We start from the raw sequence: 17,829 nt of genomic DNA, 5'->3' as shown, positions 1-17,829 counted from the left end.
TTACAAATGGCGAAGGAGTAGCATTTTGTAGCAAAATGTACAATATAGGTCAAAAATCAAGGTCAAAGGTCAAAGAAGTCAAAGGTCAAAATTCTGTGTAGAAGTTTTGAAGCCCTCACCTAGTGCCATCATGTAAAGCAAACGGAATCGAAATCGGGTTAGAAATGGCGAAGGAGTAGCATTTTGTAGGCAATGTACAATATAGGTCAAAAATCAAGGTCAAAGGTCAAAATTCTGTGTAGAAGTTTTGAAGCCCTCACCTAGTGCAATCATATAAAGCAAACGGAATCAAAATCGGGTTAGAAATGGCAAAGGAGTAGCATTTTGAAGCAAAATGTACAATATAGGTCAAAGGTCAAGGTCAAAGGTCACAACTGAAATTCTGTATACAAGTTTCAAAGCTCCCACGTAGTGCTATCATATAAAGCAAACAGAATCAAAATCGGGTTAGAAATGGCGAAGGAGTAGCATTTTGAACATTTTGATCACACACGGACGCACGGACGCACGGACAGACGGACAGACGGACAGACGGATAGACAGACAGACGGACAGACGGACACACACACGTACGGAGCCCATTTCATAGTCCCCTGCTCGAACTCGTTCGGCGGGGACAACAACTCATTATCCTGGCAAATGCAGTGAGCCAGACAAGATTCTTGGTAATGGTAGAGCCTTTCATTATATTGTAAGCAAATTCCACATGGTGGAAGATGAATTTTAAGCCCTTCTGAGAACTATGTTATGGCTTTTCAAACATAATGTGGACCTTCCCTCTCTAACAAAGCTATGTCACAGATCTAATCCAAAGTAAGCTTTCAAATGAAACTCACCAGCATATGCGATGACGTCGACCAAGATCTTGGCAAACTCTTTGTATGGGTCTGGGAGGACATCGAGGGCAGCTAGCGTGGCCTCTACGGCTTCCTGCTTGCCTGTCATGGCAACACACAGAGGGAAAGAGAAACAAGGAGTTGTTCTTGAATGTTGTTTTTTGTTTGCATTTTCTGACAAAATGACTGGATTGCCCAAACTCAGTCATACTACCTGGTCTTCTATGGGGTTCTGTACATACTTTGGGGCAGACCACTTCAATGGCTTATGCACATTGCTCTTTGCTTTCAATGGACTAGAAGCAGAATCTTTTATGTGCGTAGGTTGTGATTCTCTCAGGCATGGGACCTCCATTTATGTCCTATCTGATGGACATACAGTTTTGCCTCTTACGAGAGGGGAAGATAAAATGTTACATATTATTGCTCAGTAATATTCACTGGAATTTAAGCCCATGCCCAAATGTAACCCATGCAATTAGAAGGCAGAAACACTACCGACTGAGCCACGTCATACCCAGCCCCCTACATCTATCAAGTAATTCAGAGTGTCCAACATTCATACAAGATTTCACAGAACACTCAGGAAGATACTTAGGTGTTTTATACTGAACAAATGGACAACATGAAAATATACTGCCTGCAAGACCCTTTGGAGCCAGGGAAAAACAAAATATCAGCGCAATCTCCATTTTGCAAGGGTGCCGAAGCACAATTGAGATGGGCTCTGGAAATTCCATACCACAAAACACTCCAAGATTTATGGTGGAGCCTTGTGAACCAATTTACTGTAAAACAAGAAATGTATATATAATTATTATGTGTATTTTAATTTTGCAAATTTCGCGAGCGCCAAGATTTGCGAAATTAAAATGCACACAAAATTTCTTGTCTACACTAAATGCATTGGACGCCAGTGGCAATTCGTGAAAATGTCATGCCATGTATTAAAAGGCTGTCGACTCCATATCGCGAAAATTTTGTGCCGCAAATATATCATGTTTTACAGTACTGGACTGGACTTACCCAGGTATGTGAGAGCCAGGCCCAGGGCCAAGTAGCGAGAGAAGTTATCCTTCAGCTCCAGCTTGGTTTTCTCCATCAGGGTCTGGAGAATGGTACTCGTCACCTCGCCGTTACAGGTGCCTACTGCAATCAGGCCCAGGGATAAGGCTGTCACCCCAACCACCTACAGGAATGGTAAGGCATCGGTAGTCAAAGGGTTAAGCATTGAAACAAGGTTGGGGTCAGGCAGGGTTGAGTTGGGTTGGGTTGGGATTTGGGTTGGAATCAGTTCGTAGTTAAGTTGGCTAGAGGATTGAGTTGGCTTGCATTGGCTTGGTGATTGGGTTTGGGTAAGGATGGAGTGGGTTGGGGAATAGCTTGGGTTGGTGATTGGGTCAGGGTTAAGTTGGGTAGCGGTTTGGGTTGGATTGGGTTGCTGGTTTGGTTGGGTAAGGAAGTAGTGGCTTTGGGATTAGCTTAGGTTGGTGACTGGATTGGAGTAAGGATGAAGTGGCTTTGGGATTAGCTAAGGTTTGTGATTGGGTTGGGGTAAGGATGGAGTGGTTTGTGGATTAGATTGGGTTGATGATTGAGTTGGGGTTAGGTTGGGTTCAGAGTCAGTTGGAATGGGTTAGGGGATAGGTTGGGTAGGGTTAAAGATGAATTGAATTGGGTTAGGTTGTGTTAAAAGTTAATGAGCATGAAAGTAAAAATCTGCATCTCCACAGAATGGACACCAGTCTTGCACATTGCATGATATCATCCCACTAGTCTCTGAAGATATGGGCAGAAACCTTGTACTTTAAAGTTGGTCGCAGGCACCTTTTAAATATGCATGAAAATGAAATCCGACATTTAGCAATAAAAAAAAACAAAGGCTCTTGTTTCCCCCCAGTTTTTGTTACAAAGTCACTGTCTGAAACAAGAAACTGTTCAGCCCAAGTCATACTAAGATTATAGTTTCACTACCTGGTAATTTGTTTCACATACTTTGGGCAGTATGAGCACAAAATTCTCACAAAACTTACCAGCTAAACTTCCAACAAAACTTACCAGCTACACTTTCTGCAAAACCTACCAGCAGGCACTTGGGAAGTTTCTAGATTCTTGCAAACACTATGCATAGTTTTGTGCGTGTGGTAACACACGGCTGAAACTCCAAGCAAGGGTTTGCCACATGATTTGATCCATTTTGTGTTGTCTACGCACATTGCACATTATGTTGCTTGCTGTTGCATTTTTGCATTTTTTTGTGTGTTTTTTTTAATGTGTGAGGGTGCACTGTTTTGCCTGTGTCGAGCATGCCTGTTAGAAGCCCAAACTACAGGTTACATGTAGTTTCAAATCACTCAAACCAGGCAAAATGTTGTCAGTAGCATGTTCACATGCTGAAACTCCATAAAGTTAAAGGTCCTGTTTACAAGTGTACCTTTAGGAGCAGTGATTTAAAAAATATTCAAAATATCACATTTGATGGATGTGTAGGTCTGTTGTATCATAAAACATCCTATCATACAAAATATTCACAAGAAAGCCTAAAATATAAGGAGATATATATCAGTATTTTTCTCAATACACCATAACTGTATACGGTTTTACAATAGTCTGGAAACATTTCAATTATAACTACTGTTCACATTTTGTGCATTTAACAATACTTAACATTGATTATACAGATTCAAATTTTTACAGTGGTTGTTTCTATCTCTAACTCACATTTTAGAACTATTTTAAAGCACTAATGCTGGGCTTCTGTTTCATCTGCAAACAGTAAATTATGCCTATAACTGGAAGTAAACTACACAGTTTCGCATAGACTGACTGGAGCTTTTGCGAACCTACAGGTAAACCTGGTACGAGTTCAGCGACCTACCTCCATGCTGGATTTCGAGTCCGCCAGAGCTGGTAGAAGAAGCTGGATGACATCTTCACGATTCGAACCAGCATAGGCCAAGCCAAGCCTGTTTGGGGCAAGAATTCCAGGAACAGGACAGAAAAATAAGAATAATATGCCAACCGGTAGCATTTTGTGTTGCATAATGTAGATCTGTCATAAAAGGCAGTACAAGTGCTCGCAAAGTTGTATTTAAACCCATAGTCGAATACAAAACTGGGAATGTCCTTTCAAGAGTTTCCCTTGCATTGCCAGACAAATTAATAAACTTGAGTGATTTAATGACATATATGGGAGGAAAACTTGTTGATATTTATAACAGTGAATCCTTCTGGAAACTCTGAAGTAACTTTGTATATCCCTTGAATTTTATCTGACAATCTGATGTTTGGACATCAATCTGCATACCACATTTCAACCTCATATAGGTGTTATGTGTTTTGATGATGATACCTCGCTCAAATGAATAACCGAGAATTCCCTGTAGGTATGACTTCCTGCATGGATACTAAAGAGCAATCCTAGCTTCACGTGCTGCATGACTCTGTAGAAGACTGCTCAGCGCACTGGAGACTGACCCTTTATAATTCACACTTGAATAGCTATCAGATGCTGTGACCACTATTTATTGCCATGAAAGGCAAGAGTCATTTGCATTAAAGATGATTTTCATTCTCATGTGCTCATAGCATTCTCCTGAGAATACGACAGTAGACACTGTTTTTGCAATCTCAATAAACGCGTGTCAAACGGTGAGGGGAGTTGATGGGAAGATGTCCATTTGGTGTCGCTGAATATGAAACTAAACAATAAGCCAGCTTGAAGTTCCGCTCTGCATTCTCTGAGTGCTTTTCTAGTTTAACATACACCTACACAAACACAAACACCACCACTGGGACACCAACATCAAAAGCCACATCATTGCATTACCACCATGCATACCCAGTGTTGTCATCCGTGTCTACACTGGAGGAAGCGCTATTCGCGATTTCAATGCCTTACCCAAATATAGCACCTATCCTCATGGCGTTGTTGTTGTGTAGGATGTAGTCGGAAAGGAGGGCAAGGGCGGGGTCACACTCGTTCCTCACGCCGGAGTTCACGATGCCACAAGCCAAGAGGGCGCCAGACTGGAGAGAAAAGAAAAACACCGTCCAGTCACTATCAGAAGTAAAGAGAGTCTGGCCAACTGCTGTCAATGGGGGCCATGTCGTTACCCAGTGTATTAGGCATTGGAGGGTTAGCATGTACGCTCAGACAACACACGTAATTAAAGCAAGCAAAGTAGAGGGTAGTTAACAAAGGGCACATTGTATGTGCTCTGTCTGGCAACAACATGGCGGCATGTACACATGTAAGATGTACATCACAAGATTAGTCATTGACCAATCACGGGCTTCAAAGCTAATAAGTCGAAAACTGAGTTGGCCAGACTCTCCTTATCTATGGCACTGTTCACTGTCAGCCGGGTTTTGCCTAACATGACGGGCACTCACTCAACCAATCTATCTCATGTTAATGAGTAATTGGTGGCCGAAGTGTCTAAAACAGATTCAAGAGCAAGTACACTAATGGCAGGTCAAGATATTAGTCTGATGGAATTCAGTGTTGTAGTTTTCACTTTAACTTTATTTTATGACCTTACCAACTAATAAGTGACCAAAGCTTCTAAAGTAGCTGCAAGAACAAGTAAACTAATTGCAAGTAGGGTAAGTCAAAACCAGGTCAAGGTGTTCGAGTTTTCCTTAAACAACTTTAATGTACAACCTTGCTAATAGGTAGCTCAAATCAATGGTTCCAATTTAGGCCATGGACAAAAAAAAAAATCTAGTGCAAAATGGAGACGACCAATGACAATGAGCCTATGCTTCAATGCACGTACACGTATTCGCTGACCGGTGCTATACGTGCTTTTCAAATGTATCCTGGAGGGCAGCGAATGAATTGGACCACCCATGAATCTCCAACGCTACATGGTTTCTAAAATATACCATCAAGACGATGCTGAGAAGGAAAGAAATGAAGAATAAATGATGGAGGAAGATAAAAGAAAGGGAGGGATGCCTTGAAGTAGTCTTTAAAGTTTGCCATTCAAAATGAAGCTGAGAAGGATAGAGCAGGGGAAGGTACGATGGAGGAAGATAAAGGAAAAGATATCTTAACCCTAAAAAGACTGGGGGGGGGGCCTAAAAGGCCCCCCCCCCTCGACATTTCGCGCGATTACTCTACAACACGCAATGCTCTCGCCGCGATGCTCTATGACTTTTTTCTTTCGAGTTTCCCGCACATTTTGACACCAAATTTGTGACGCCCGGGGATACAGTTCTGAAGTTACATAACTTTTTGTACATGCACGTGAGGCCGAAAATGGCCCAAAAATGTGATTTTGTGTACAAAGTCAATGCAAATGGAGTTTTTTTACATGGTTCATATAAATATGCTTATTTTTACTCTCAATGGCTAAAATTCATTTGTTTTAGGAGTATTATGCTTCAAAAAGTGTCTGCCACAAATTTTGTAAAATAAACAACAAAAACAAAAGGTCGAAAAAACAAGGAAATACAAAAGAAATTCATAAAACAATAAAATAAATAAGAAATTAATTTTGATACCGAATTTTTTTTCAAGTACATTTGCTAAGAATGCCACAAAGAATAATTAGACCAAAAATGAGCACTTTTGGAGCTTTATTTACTGATTTAGATCAAAGAGTCCGATTTCTCGCATAAATTTGCATAATTAATCAAAATAAAATAAAAGAAGACTATTTTGGAAAACTTAAATATACGATCTTGTAGATTACATCGCACACTACCATTGTGCAAATTTCCGCGGCAATCGCGCGATCCGTGGCCGAGATCTGAAGGGGGGTCCCTTTAGCCCCCCCCCCCCCCCCCCCCCCCCCCCGTCTTTCGAGCTACCAAAATAGCCCAGTGTTTTTAGGGTTAATGTACTAGTAGTCTAAAAAAGTATGCCATTCAAAATGATGCAGAGAAGGAAAGGGCAGAAGGAACGATTGAGGAAGATATAGGAAAGAAAAGAATACCTTGATGTAGTCTTCTGATGAGTAGAGATACTTGTCGATCTGTGTGAGTCCTCCGTCAACGTCCCAGAGGAGGACCAGGCCCAGGGATGCTGTGGTACTCAGCATTCCTACCATACAGACAGAGCACAGTGGCTAGTTCTTATTATCCCTGATCATATAAATACAATATCATGCATTATTACCTCCGCCAAGGGAGGAGGTTATGTTTTCGTTACCGTTGGTTTGTTAGTTTGTCCGTGCGCAAAATAACTCAAAAAGTAGTTGACGGATTGGGATGAAACTTGCAGGAAAGGTTGAGAATGACACAAGTACCAAACGATTAACTTTTGGTAGTGATGCGAGAATTTTTAAGGAATTTATGAAGGATTTTTGATATTTTAGCAGGTAGGGTCAATGAACTTGGAGTTCAGGCTGCGCGTATTTGAGGTTTGCCTGCGCGCACTAAAGTGCGTGCTCTAAAATGCTGGGGTGAGGCGCGCCGTGCAGATAAGGGTTTATGACGTAACACAGGCTTCTATATTGGGAAATAAAATCTGGCAACTTTCAGCACACAATGCAGTACGTATGGGTGGAAATCACTGATATCTCTACGGAAGAACAAGATCAGTGGTGGAAATGAGCTGCATGCTTGGCGGAGGTCCGCGCTCTCAGAGTGCTCCTCTAGTTAGATCTGCAATGCTAACATTGATGATACACCACATCGTCCCTGGTCGACAATGGGAACAGCTGTCTCGCGCATGTGCAGTAAAACAATTTATTTTTTCTCTGAATGTTTTTTACCTATTTAATAGGCTACAAGCATCACAGATTTCCAGCATGCTAATAATGCAAGCTTGCTTCTACAATGTTTATAAAAAGGGTACAGTCAAACAATGTTTTTCTCTTCTTCCTGTTTTTCCACACCTGTAGTATTCACATGCCTGTGGTGTCTTTGTGACAAATGCAGTCACTAACAAGAGATCTAAGAACAAAATAATATCTATACGTGTGGTCAGGTGCTTTATCTTTGTATCACAGTTCTTATCATTCAAAATCAGTGCTCCATAAGGTAAAGACAAATATTTTTTGCTGGCCAAACATGATCGTCTGATTTGGTGCAAAAATTAAGTAGTTCATTACTGCTTGAGTCTATATCAAAACTGAATCGTGAATTGGTACCAAATTTTGGCAGATAAAAGCTTGTGTTTCTCACTCAAATTGTAAACTTTTAATTAAAGTCTATCCACGTTTTTGTAATTAATTCAACCTGTGCCACACAATTTTTCTTGAGCATAACATTTGCGGTGAAATTCAGAGTTGCCAAATTAATGATTGACAAGCTGATCATTTTGCAGCAGTTCAATTCCCCCAGGACACCATTGCCCGAATTCACAATGGTAGTTTGAATCTAGTCAATGGATTATACAATATTATGAGTTATTGTGCGTCGAAGATCACATTACACACCAACAGACCTCCAAATATGAACATGCGCCAACTTGCACATGTATGGGAAAGGTATCCCTATTTCATGCTCACTTTATTTCAGTGGACTAGATTTAAACTTCCTTTGTGAATTTGGTCTACTGGGTTTATATAGGTCACCAAATCTCACCGTGCTCCTTGTTTTTGTAGATCCACTTGTTCCCGTCCTCGGTCAGCAGCTTGTCCTGGCCGAACGCGGCATTGACCAGCCCATTGACGAAGGATGCCGCCAGGTTCTGCCTTGCTGAGTCTACCTGTGACCCACTGGGTGCAAATGACGGTCCTGTTTGATGGAAATAAAGTATTGAAGTTAAAAAAAAAAAAAATAAAATAATAATAATAATAATAATAACAATAATAATAATAACAGTAATAATAATGCTCATAATAGTAATAATAATAATAATAACAATAATATTAATAATAATAACAATAACAATAATAATAACAGTAATAATAATAATAATAATAATAATAATAACAATAATGATAACGGTAATAATAATAATAATAAGAAGAAGAAGAATAATAATAATTATATAAAACACGATACACATCGTGCTCAAACTCGGCAAAAAAATGCTCTTTATGTTGTAACTGTCAAAAAATAAAACAAAAAATTCCAATACGAAATACCACAAGGAAACACCAGTATCTCAATCTACTAAAAAGATCAGAGAAACTATTGACACACTATGGGAAGATTGTTCATAATACACAATGTGTACAACAGTTATCATACAACAAGCATAAATACAGAATTAACTGATAAAAGTTGTTTTTTGTCTGCACTTCCCCCTGGGGCTAGTTTCCCTCTCTCTCTCTGCCAAGCGCTGGGTATTGACCGATTCGGGTTCGTTGAGGGCAGCAGACATTACATGGCACTGGGCACAGCCATAGTGGATGTCTCAGCCGACCCCCCCTGCTCTCCCCCACCCCGGGGCAACATGTTTATCACGCACTTGTAACAAAGGTTCGCGCACTAAGCAAGCATTCGCGCACTCAGTACGAGACGCCTATTGGCTAAAGCAGTTTTTCATTCTGCGCGCATGCTAATGTAGGGAGAGGGGTGGGGAGTGGGAAGGGGGGGTCGGCTGAGACACCCAGTAATGGCGCTGCCCATGCCAAAATTACACATAACGCGTCACAGAATCGGTCAATAATTACACGCCATATAATATAGAAATGGAACCCTTCAATCCAAGCCATAAACTTACTTGTTGATTCCAAGTGGCTCTTGTAGATATCTTCTGGCACCTTGGGCTCCATAATATCAAGCTGAAGGGAAAAAGAAAACGGCATACATAAATTTCTCAGGAACAGAGATGCATGCTGCATCAGAGTGAAGATGCCTGCGTTTCTGGCCAGTGTGAATTAGAATAACATTGCAAAGACTGGAATCAAGGCTATGTTTCAACTCGTATCGCCCATAGATACATACTGTACGCGTACATGTACACACAGATATCACTGATTCGACTAGTAAAATGTAGGCCAAGTCAAAACCATGCTGGTCAGTGTACATTAAAACATCATTGCGCAGGCTGGAGTTGAGGCTAAGTTTAAGCTACTTTTGCCAGCATAGATAAAAGAAAAACAATAGTGAAACCTGGAATCAAGGCTGAAATCCAATAGCCTTTTGGCATAAGTAGCCCTTTGGTGTAAATAGCCTTTTGGCATAAAGAGCCTTTTAGGCCTAAATATTCACAACTGAATGACAAACACTTTAAAATTAGAAATAAGTACAACTTTGGCAAAACTATTCACAATGGAATGACACACATCTTCAGAAATTCAAAATAACAACAACTTTGCCATGAAATGATCCTGGGGTCTCAGAATTACGAGGCATGCAGAGTTAACCCTACAAAGCCCAAGGGGGGCACATTGTGCCCCCCCCCCCCACCATATTTTTGTTTGCTGCTCCTACACCCTTTACCCGATTTCAACCAAATTTGGTAACTTCTCCTAAAATCTTATTGCGCACATTCTGATGTATAATTTAGCTATGTCCAATATTGCTGGTTGCCATGGCAACCATAAACTGCCAACCATGTTCGTCAGATTTTGCATGATTTTCTGTTCCAATTTCAGTTAACAGTATAATAATGGATGAAATGGGGGTTTTCTTGGCTTGTAATTTGCTGAAGGACCAAAGGGTGAAGGAATTATGGTTGTGAATTATCCTGAAATGGTTTTCTTATTATTTCCTTTGTTTTCTATATGACATAGGCATCAAACAATAGATATAATAGAAATAATCGAAAATACAGCATCTTCCAAAGACTACCCTTTTATTTTGTGTTATCTTCACACAAGTTTTGCCTGTAATATCATTTGTTTATCATACTATCAATCTACAAACTCAAAATCACAATATTTTGGAAATATGAAATGCAATACCAATATATGTATCTATTCCAAGCAATACATCATAGGTTTTATATATTTCTTTATATTGCAATGAAAAGCGCCCCCATGTGTTGACCTTGAGAAATTTGAACCATAACAAATAGTGAAGGTTGAGTTGCTTTTCCTTTTAGGTAAATATGAAAATGATTGATATAAAATAAAAAGATATATACTTGGGATAAAGAAATAAACAGAAAAAACATTATTTTAGCATATTTCCGATGTATTTCTTTATATTTTAGTAAATAGCGCCCTCTGTGGATGACCTTGAGAACTTTCAAATGTTGGGTCATGTAGAGTACGAGTTGCTCTACCGATGTGAAAATATGACGGTCATACATCATGTAATAAAGAAGTTCTATGGGGGGGGGGGGGGGGGCACAAAAGTTATGTAACTTCAGAACCGTACCCCCGGGCGTCACAAATTTGGTGTCAAAATGTGCGCGAAACTCGAAAGAAAAAAGTCATAGAGCATCGCGGCGAGAGCATTGCGTGTTGCAGAGTAATCGCGTGAAATGTTTAGGCCCCCCCCCCCCCCCCCAGTCTTTTTAGGGTTAAACCTCTTGGATATCCTGGCCAGAGATGCCAACCTTGTAAACAGGACTGCAGTATTTTCAGGGCTGAAATAGCATATTCTTGGTGGTAAGAAGGTATTTTACCTTTTTCTGCCTTAAGCATGATTAGCCACTAAAATCTGATAAAATATTAGAGAAAGCACCTATTAAAGGAGATACTTGTGTGGCACATGTGAATGCATCTCAATGGGCAAAAATTATTCCCATATTTGAAGATTCTGCATTCTGGTGAAGTAACACATACCGAGAGAAATAGTGTTTTTCATGAAACAAAATGTACAAAATACCACACCCTTCCTCCCCATCCCCCTCCCCTTCTCCCCCCCCCCCCCCCCCCCCCCCCCCAAAAAAAAAAGGAGAAAAAACAGCTGGCATTTTAGCTAGCCTGGAGCCAAAGTCACATCCCTACCTCTCTGGCCAATGCCAAGAAGTGTGTGTTGAGCTGAGTGCTGGACATGATCTCCACCAGGTCATCAAAGTCTTCTGTCTCCTCGGGAAGCTCCAGGAAGATCTGCTGCGAGCCCAGCATGTAGGCCAGCTGCTTCTGGACCAGCCTGTATCAACCAATGACAGCACATGAAAGAAGATTATTGAACCACATGTCAAAAGAACTCTGCAATCTCATTGGTTGAATGCCCGCTGTGCAATGATTTCTGCTGGCAAGATGTATGATATCGAATGATCAGAATGATTACTGACAATAGCAACAATTTACTGTAAACATTCAAAAACTCCATACTTGTAGCACCCTAAGCATAATTCATATGTAAGTCAGGTTCTTTTGGACCAGTCTGCATTGACCTATGACATCAGCTAAAATATTACAGAGCAACAGTTCAAGAAACGCTGTGATCTCATTGGTTGAGAACTGTGCGTTAATTTCTACAGGCCAGACGTGTAATATCAAATGATTAGTATGATCACTGACAATAGCAACTGTCAAAATTCAAAAATTGCATACTTGTAGCACCCTAAGCATAAGATACGTCACCTGCTTCTGAACTAGTCTGCATTGAACGGTGACAGCACATGAAAGAATATTACTAAACTACAGGTCAAGAGAACTTTGCAATCTCATTGGTTGACAGCTGTGCAATGGTTTCTACTGGCAAGATTTTTATTAAATGATAATGATTACTGACGATAGAGCTGTAAACATCTTATAGTTGCACAGTTTTACATATGTCTTACCAAGGAGCTATTACACAATAGCTCCTTGGTATTACACTCAGCACGTACACTAGCTACTTCTGGACAAGTCTGCATCGAGCAATGACAGCACATGAAGGCAGAATATCATAGAAAGAATTTTGAAAGAAAAAAATCAGCAAGATTTCACTGGTTGAGATCCGAGCTGTGCACTGATTTTTACTGGCCAGGCATTCAATATCAAATAGTTTACTACAATAGCAACTGAAAAGATGAAATAAAAGGAAATACTGTACATCAATATTCAAATCAAATAATGAGATATAATTGAATTAAATATGGCATACTTGTCTTTGCACGATGTGAATATCTTCTCGATGAGTTCCATGTCGTTGAGTCGAATCGCCAACCGCATGGCTTCCGGATGACTGTCAAACTTCCTGAATATGTTCAGCGCCGTCCTCAGTAGGATGGAATCTTCAGGCTCAGGGACGTAGTTCACACAGCTGTGGAGAGAGGAAAACATTCACATGATATTGACCAAAAGGGCGATATAAGATGCAAATAATACATATTACACAGGGCATAATCAAGAATTATCCATCGGACAATAACTTTGAAACAGTTCATAAGTGTGTTTTGCATTATTCCAAAGTTGAAGAGGGTGGATAATTTTACAAATGCCTGACCAGGTAATGTGCATTATTTGATTTATAAGATGGTGAAAGGATCTAAATTCCATGGTAGCCTTCTTTAATAGAAAGATCCTCAGGGTAAAGGCTACAAAGTGTAGCTCCAAGCTGGTAAACTGAACTGCACACAGAAACCACTGTAATGCATTTATAGTACACAGGCAATGCAGCTGAGCACACATTGGCGGTTGCTTCTACCAGTCAGTACTGTACTATTTAAAGCCTTTGAAAAGTAAATTCAGGCTTTTAGGCAAATTACATGGTCACATGATAGCTCTCTGCCAATCATTTGATTAGGATCCATAACCATTTCATAATGAACAAATATCATCAAGCACTGACAAGGCTGTATTTGACATTACGGATTCCAATGTGGCTGGATAGCACTATAAAATTATGTGTGATTGTCTGCGACATTTTTAAGGTGTCTCCACAACCTTGCGGAGACACCTTAAAAACCTCAGGCACTGATGTAGAGACGTCACATTAAGCCATCTCCGCAATTGAGAAGATATCTCAGAGAAATCATAAGATTTCCAGGCAAATGAAGCTGCTATCTTGTTTGGAAAGGTCTCTGACGTTACCCTAGAGTCACCTTGTGACAAGAGAGCAAATCCAGATTTTTTTTTTTTTTTCAAGTAACGGCAACACTGATTGGTTGCAGAGACTCCAACTCTCCCGTTTTCGACGGGAGATCTCCCGCCGAAAGCCCATTTTTGCAAAATCTCCCGTTCTCCCGTTTGAGATTTGATTTCTCCCGCCCTGGCTCTGTGTCTCCCGGTGGAAAGGATTTCTTACTTATTGTTATCGTATGTTGAAAAAATAAGCCTTAGATAGCACCAGAGAACATCTAGAACCCTAGGAACTTCGCGCTTTGCACACACCAACTTGGAGTCTCCCGTTTGCTAGGGGTTTCGGGCGGGAGAATCTCCAGATCAGAATGTGCTTGGGATTGGAGTCTCTGTGGTTGTAGCAGTCACAGCAGCATCTCCTCCAGTGAAACATCATCGTTTCATTTACTCTTAAAAATTGCTGCGGGAAATTTATCTGATGACAAGGATCTACTTCATCATTACCACACATCATTTTCACAATTACTATAGTAGAGTACAGTAATGAACAAAGAAATGTACTCATGCACACTGCATTCATGACGGGATCAGAGCTAGTGTTTTTGCATGCTCTTAAATTTGCAAATAGCTCTCTATTTGCGAAATTCACGAAAAATAAAAACCCTGCGAAATATATGGCGTATACAGTATAATTATAACTGGAATAAACGTAATCACCTGACGAGATAGAGACAGACGCGGGGAAAGACGTTCTTGTCCACGTAGTCCTGAAGTAGGTCCAACTTCTCTATCTCCATGAGGAGGTCACAGGCCTCGGCCTCGGCGTTGTGCTGCATGTGGTATGGCACGATCTCCTTGGCCAGACCCAGCAGCCGCTCCCTCTGCTCGGCGTCCTTTTCGACGTCCGTCTCGTTCCACACCTGTCCTATCTCACCGGCAAGGTGCCTGTCAAAAAAAATGTGGGCAGTTTTGGAGAGGTTTTCATATGGTGTATAACACTTGATGTACACTGTATGGCATAATTTTCCATTCATGTTCTTTAAAGGGGAAATTATGTTTTAGGTGTATATGTACACAATGTTTGTAAATTAAGAATAAAATTAAAGTATGCAGAGAACATTTTAGAACACATCAGTAATGTTTGAGGAAATTTGGACTAGCACATCTCCCTGAGTTATTGACCTGGTAAACCTATATGTACAGACATTGCAATAATATCAAAAGAATTCTGTAGAATATATCTTTTTGAAAGACACATATTCCCTTGACTTGTTACTGACATAAGATAGGGTACTATTTTCCCGACATCTGATAGAGGTATTTGATTGATTGCATTTTCCTTTAATACTAGAAAAATGAAAATTACCAATTTGTACCTTTCATTGAATTTTCTGGAATTTTTAATTTAAACACGTGTGAAACGTCAAAGAGTGCCTACAAATGTATCTCCCTCCTGCCAAGACTAGAGGGCTCCCTCCATTACCTGGCATACTCGTGCCCCCATGACGCTATGTCTTCCTTGGACCCCAGGAGCCGGTACTTCAGGCAGTCCTTGGAGTCACTCATGGTCATTCCAAGCACTGAGACGATGTCTGCACAGAAACACTGGACCAATAGAAACAGGCATGGGAAATATCATTCAAAGATACAGGTATAATTAATTTTCCTTTTTTCACTTTCTTCCCCTCTGTGAAAACAGAGTCGCTGGCAGAATTGGTTTAACAGATTGGTACAGTAGTTTAAATGGCTCTCCAATGCTGAACAGATCCTCAGGTCAAATCACACATGGATCACGCATCATTGCTCAATGATTTTTACACACAATATTATCCCATCGGTACTTTTATCTTTTCTTTTTTTCACTATCACTATCAACATCAATATCATTGTCATTTAAATAGTAATAAGACTAGTAGTAGTATTGCACAACAATAATACAGCACAATTCAACAGAAGAGAAGAAAAGTAAAGGACAGCAGGTTCTTTGGCAGGTTGCGAGTTAATGACGTCTATAAGCAAATTTAATTCATGGACTGTGGGTCAGTAGAATCCACAAAGAATCAACATGTGAAATGCCTTCCACAGATATGCTACACTTGCAAACAGCACAGCATTATAAGTGTATTCTAAGGAGTGAAAAGTCATTTTTGTTCTTTTGGTGGAAAACTTTATTTCTATCTATCCCTCTATAGATGTGCGAAGTATGCACATTTGGAAAAGAAACACTGAGACCTGCAACATTTTTGGAAAAAATTAAAATTGCACCAATACATCAAAAATGTAACAGTCAGAATCACTTCTTCTGGCGTGGGCATAACCCCTGACCCCTGACCTCTCACCTTGTTGTCACCAGGAGCCATCTTCTCGTAGATTTCCTTCAGCGTGTCGTAGTGGGGGCGGAGGAACTTCAGTGGCTTGGGTACTGAGGTCATGGAGCTGGTAGAGGCTCGGATCATCTGCCTCAGCTGTTCCAACGCTGGCCCATAGAGGGAGGTATCCTTCTCCTACAATATACACAGCAAGCCACAGGGGAAAACTTGTTATATTAGAGAAACAGGCCTGTTGGTTGTTTTGTGGGAAGTATGAATTGGGAGGTTAGGCCTAAACTGACTGACCATTCCAGTGCTGGCCAATAGAGGGAGGTATCCTTCTCCTACAAATAGCACAGAGCAAACCACAGAGGAAAACTTGTTATAATTAGAGAAACAGGCCTGTTTGTTGTTTTTATGGGAAGTCTGCATTGGGAGATAAGGCCTATAAAACTGACTGACCATTCCAGTGCTGGCCAATAGAGGGAGGTATTCTTCTCCTACAGATGCACACAGCAAGCCACAGGGAGAAAACTTTTTGGAGAAACTGTTCGTTGTTTTCAGGAGTACATGTAGCGGTGACATATTTCCGAAGCATTATGGGAAGTCTAAACTGGGAGGTTAACCCGTTAAGGACGAGTCCCGAGTACACTCGGGCAGGTGTCTATGGGAACGTGTTGTAGCAAAATCAGTCCGTCCTCAACGGGTTAACTGACCGACTGTTCCAGTGCAGGCCCATAGAGGGAGTTTTCCTTCTCCTACAATAATATACACAGCAAGCCATAGGGGAAGAATTGTTAGATAACCTGTGTGTTTGTTTCATGGTTACAACGTGTACATGTACAAATTGTAGTCTTAGTGATATATTTGCAAAGCATTATGGGAAGTCTGAACTGGGAGGGCCACTGACTGACTGTTCCAGTGGCCCATAAAGAGAGGTATCCTTCTCCTACAACACACAAGCCACATGGGGGGGGGGGGGGGGGGGGCTTGTTAAAGAAACAGGCCTGTTTGTCGTTTTCATAGGTAGTAAGTAGTAATAATTTGTAAAGCATAATGGGAAGTCTGAACTGAACTGGGAGGTTATCTGACTGTCCCAGTGCTGGCCCATAGAGGGAGGCATCTTCCTCCTACAGATACACATACAGTATGTAACAAGCAGCCAAAGTCAGAAACTTTGAGTTTCACTATTGTTCTCATGGGGAGTAGGAATACGTTTGCAAAGTATTATGTAAAGTCTAAAATTGGAAGTGACTGAGGATCACCAAGGTTCATATTCGCATGCCCCTGGCACTATTGTATTCTGAAAAGTATTAGAAATACCTTAGATGAAACTGACCTACTGTAATACATTTTTGTACACATGCATAAAGCCTAGTGCAGATAATGACCGACTGTGCTCATACAAAGGGCCACGCACTGTGAACAGCCCTATGAGGGATATTATACAAAACAGAAATTATGTTAAAGGGAAGCAGTCCTGAGATTTTCACTGTACTGATAATTAAGAAGAGTAAAAAATATAAACTTTCACCAATTTATACGCTTGGACATCAAAAATTGTCTCCGTACGCGATTTTTGAAAAATAATTCCTGCAAGCGATCGTGAAAGAGCCGGCAAAAAGATGCTACGTAGTGCATGCCCTACTCACCAAGTTGACAGCCGTGCCTCTAAAACCAATTTAAGTGTTCAAATGATTAGTTGCAATTTCATCATATAATGTGAAAGTTTGTGGTTTTATAATTTCAAACAAAATATTTCAAGCGTAGATATATATAATTTACGAAAAATTAATATTGTAAACATAAATTTATATGTATTTTTAAACCAAATATACCATGAACTTGACATCAAATAGGCACGGTCGTTTTCTA

At 40.5% G+C, this 17,829-nt stretch overlaps 1 protein-coding gene across 1 annotated transcript in view; it reads right to left on the bottom strand.

Annotated features, from left to right (window-relative positions):
* The window catches only part of LOC139720768 (26S proteasome non-ATPase regulatory subunit 2-like), a 29,264-nt gene that overhangs the window by 8,238 nt on the left and 3,197 nt on the right, over nt 1–17,829 (bottom strand). The window contains exons 3-14 of the mRNA XM_071632111.1: nt 15,985–16,149; nt 15,129–15,250; nt 14,363–14,590; nt 12,729–12,887; nt 11,642–11,786; nt 9,463–9,523; nt 8,376–8,528; nt 6,782–6,888; nt 4,738–4,865; nt 3,715–3,802; nt 1,863–2,025; nt 837–938 (exon numbers count right to left, since the gene is read on the bottom strand). Coding sequence (XP_071488212.1) covers nt 837–938; nt 1,863–2,025; nt 3,715–3,802; nt 4,738–4,865; nt 6,782–6,888; nt 8,376–8,528; nt 9,463–9,523; nt 11,642–11,786; nt 12,729–12,887; nt 14,363–14,590; nt 15,129–15,250; nt 15,985–16,149 — 1,621 coding nt within the window. The remainder of the gene's footprint in view (nt 1–836; nt 939–1,862; nt 2,026–3,714; nt 3,803–4,737; nt 4,866–6,781; nt 6,889–8,375; nt 8,529–9,462; nt 9,524–11,641; nt 11,787–12,728; nt 12,888–14,362; nt 14,591–15,128; nt 15,251–15,984; nt 16,150–17,829) is intronic.

Source organism: Diadema antillarum, unplaced genomic scaffold (genome assembly GCF_040938485.1).
Source record: "Diadema antillarum isolate AM-2024a unplaced genomic scaffold, OU_Dant_1.0 scf00000133, whole genome shotgun sequence".
Classification (NCBI taxonomy): domain Eukaryota; kingdom Metazoa; phylum Echinodermata; class Echinoidea; order Diadematoida; family Diadematidae; genus Diadema; species Diadema antillarum.
This window is presented reverse-complemented; position numbering and strand designations above follow the sequence as displayed.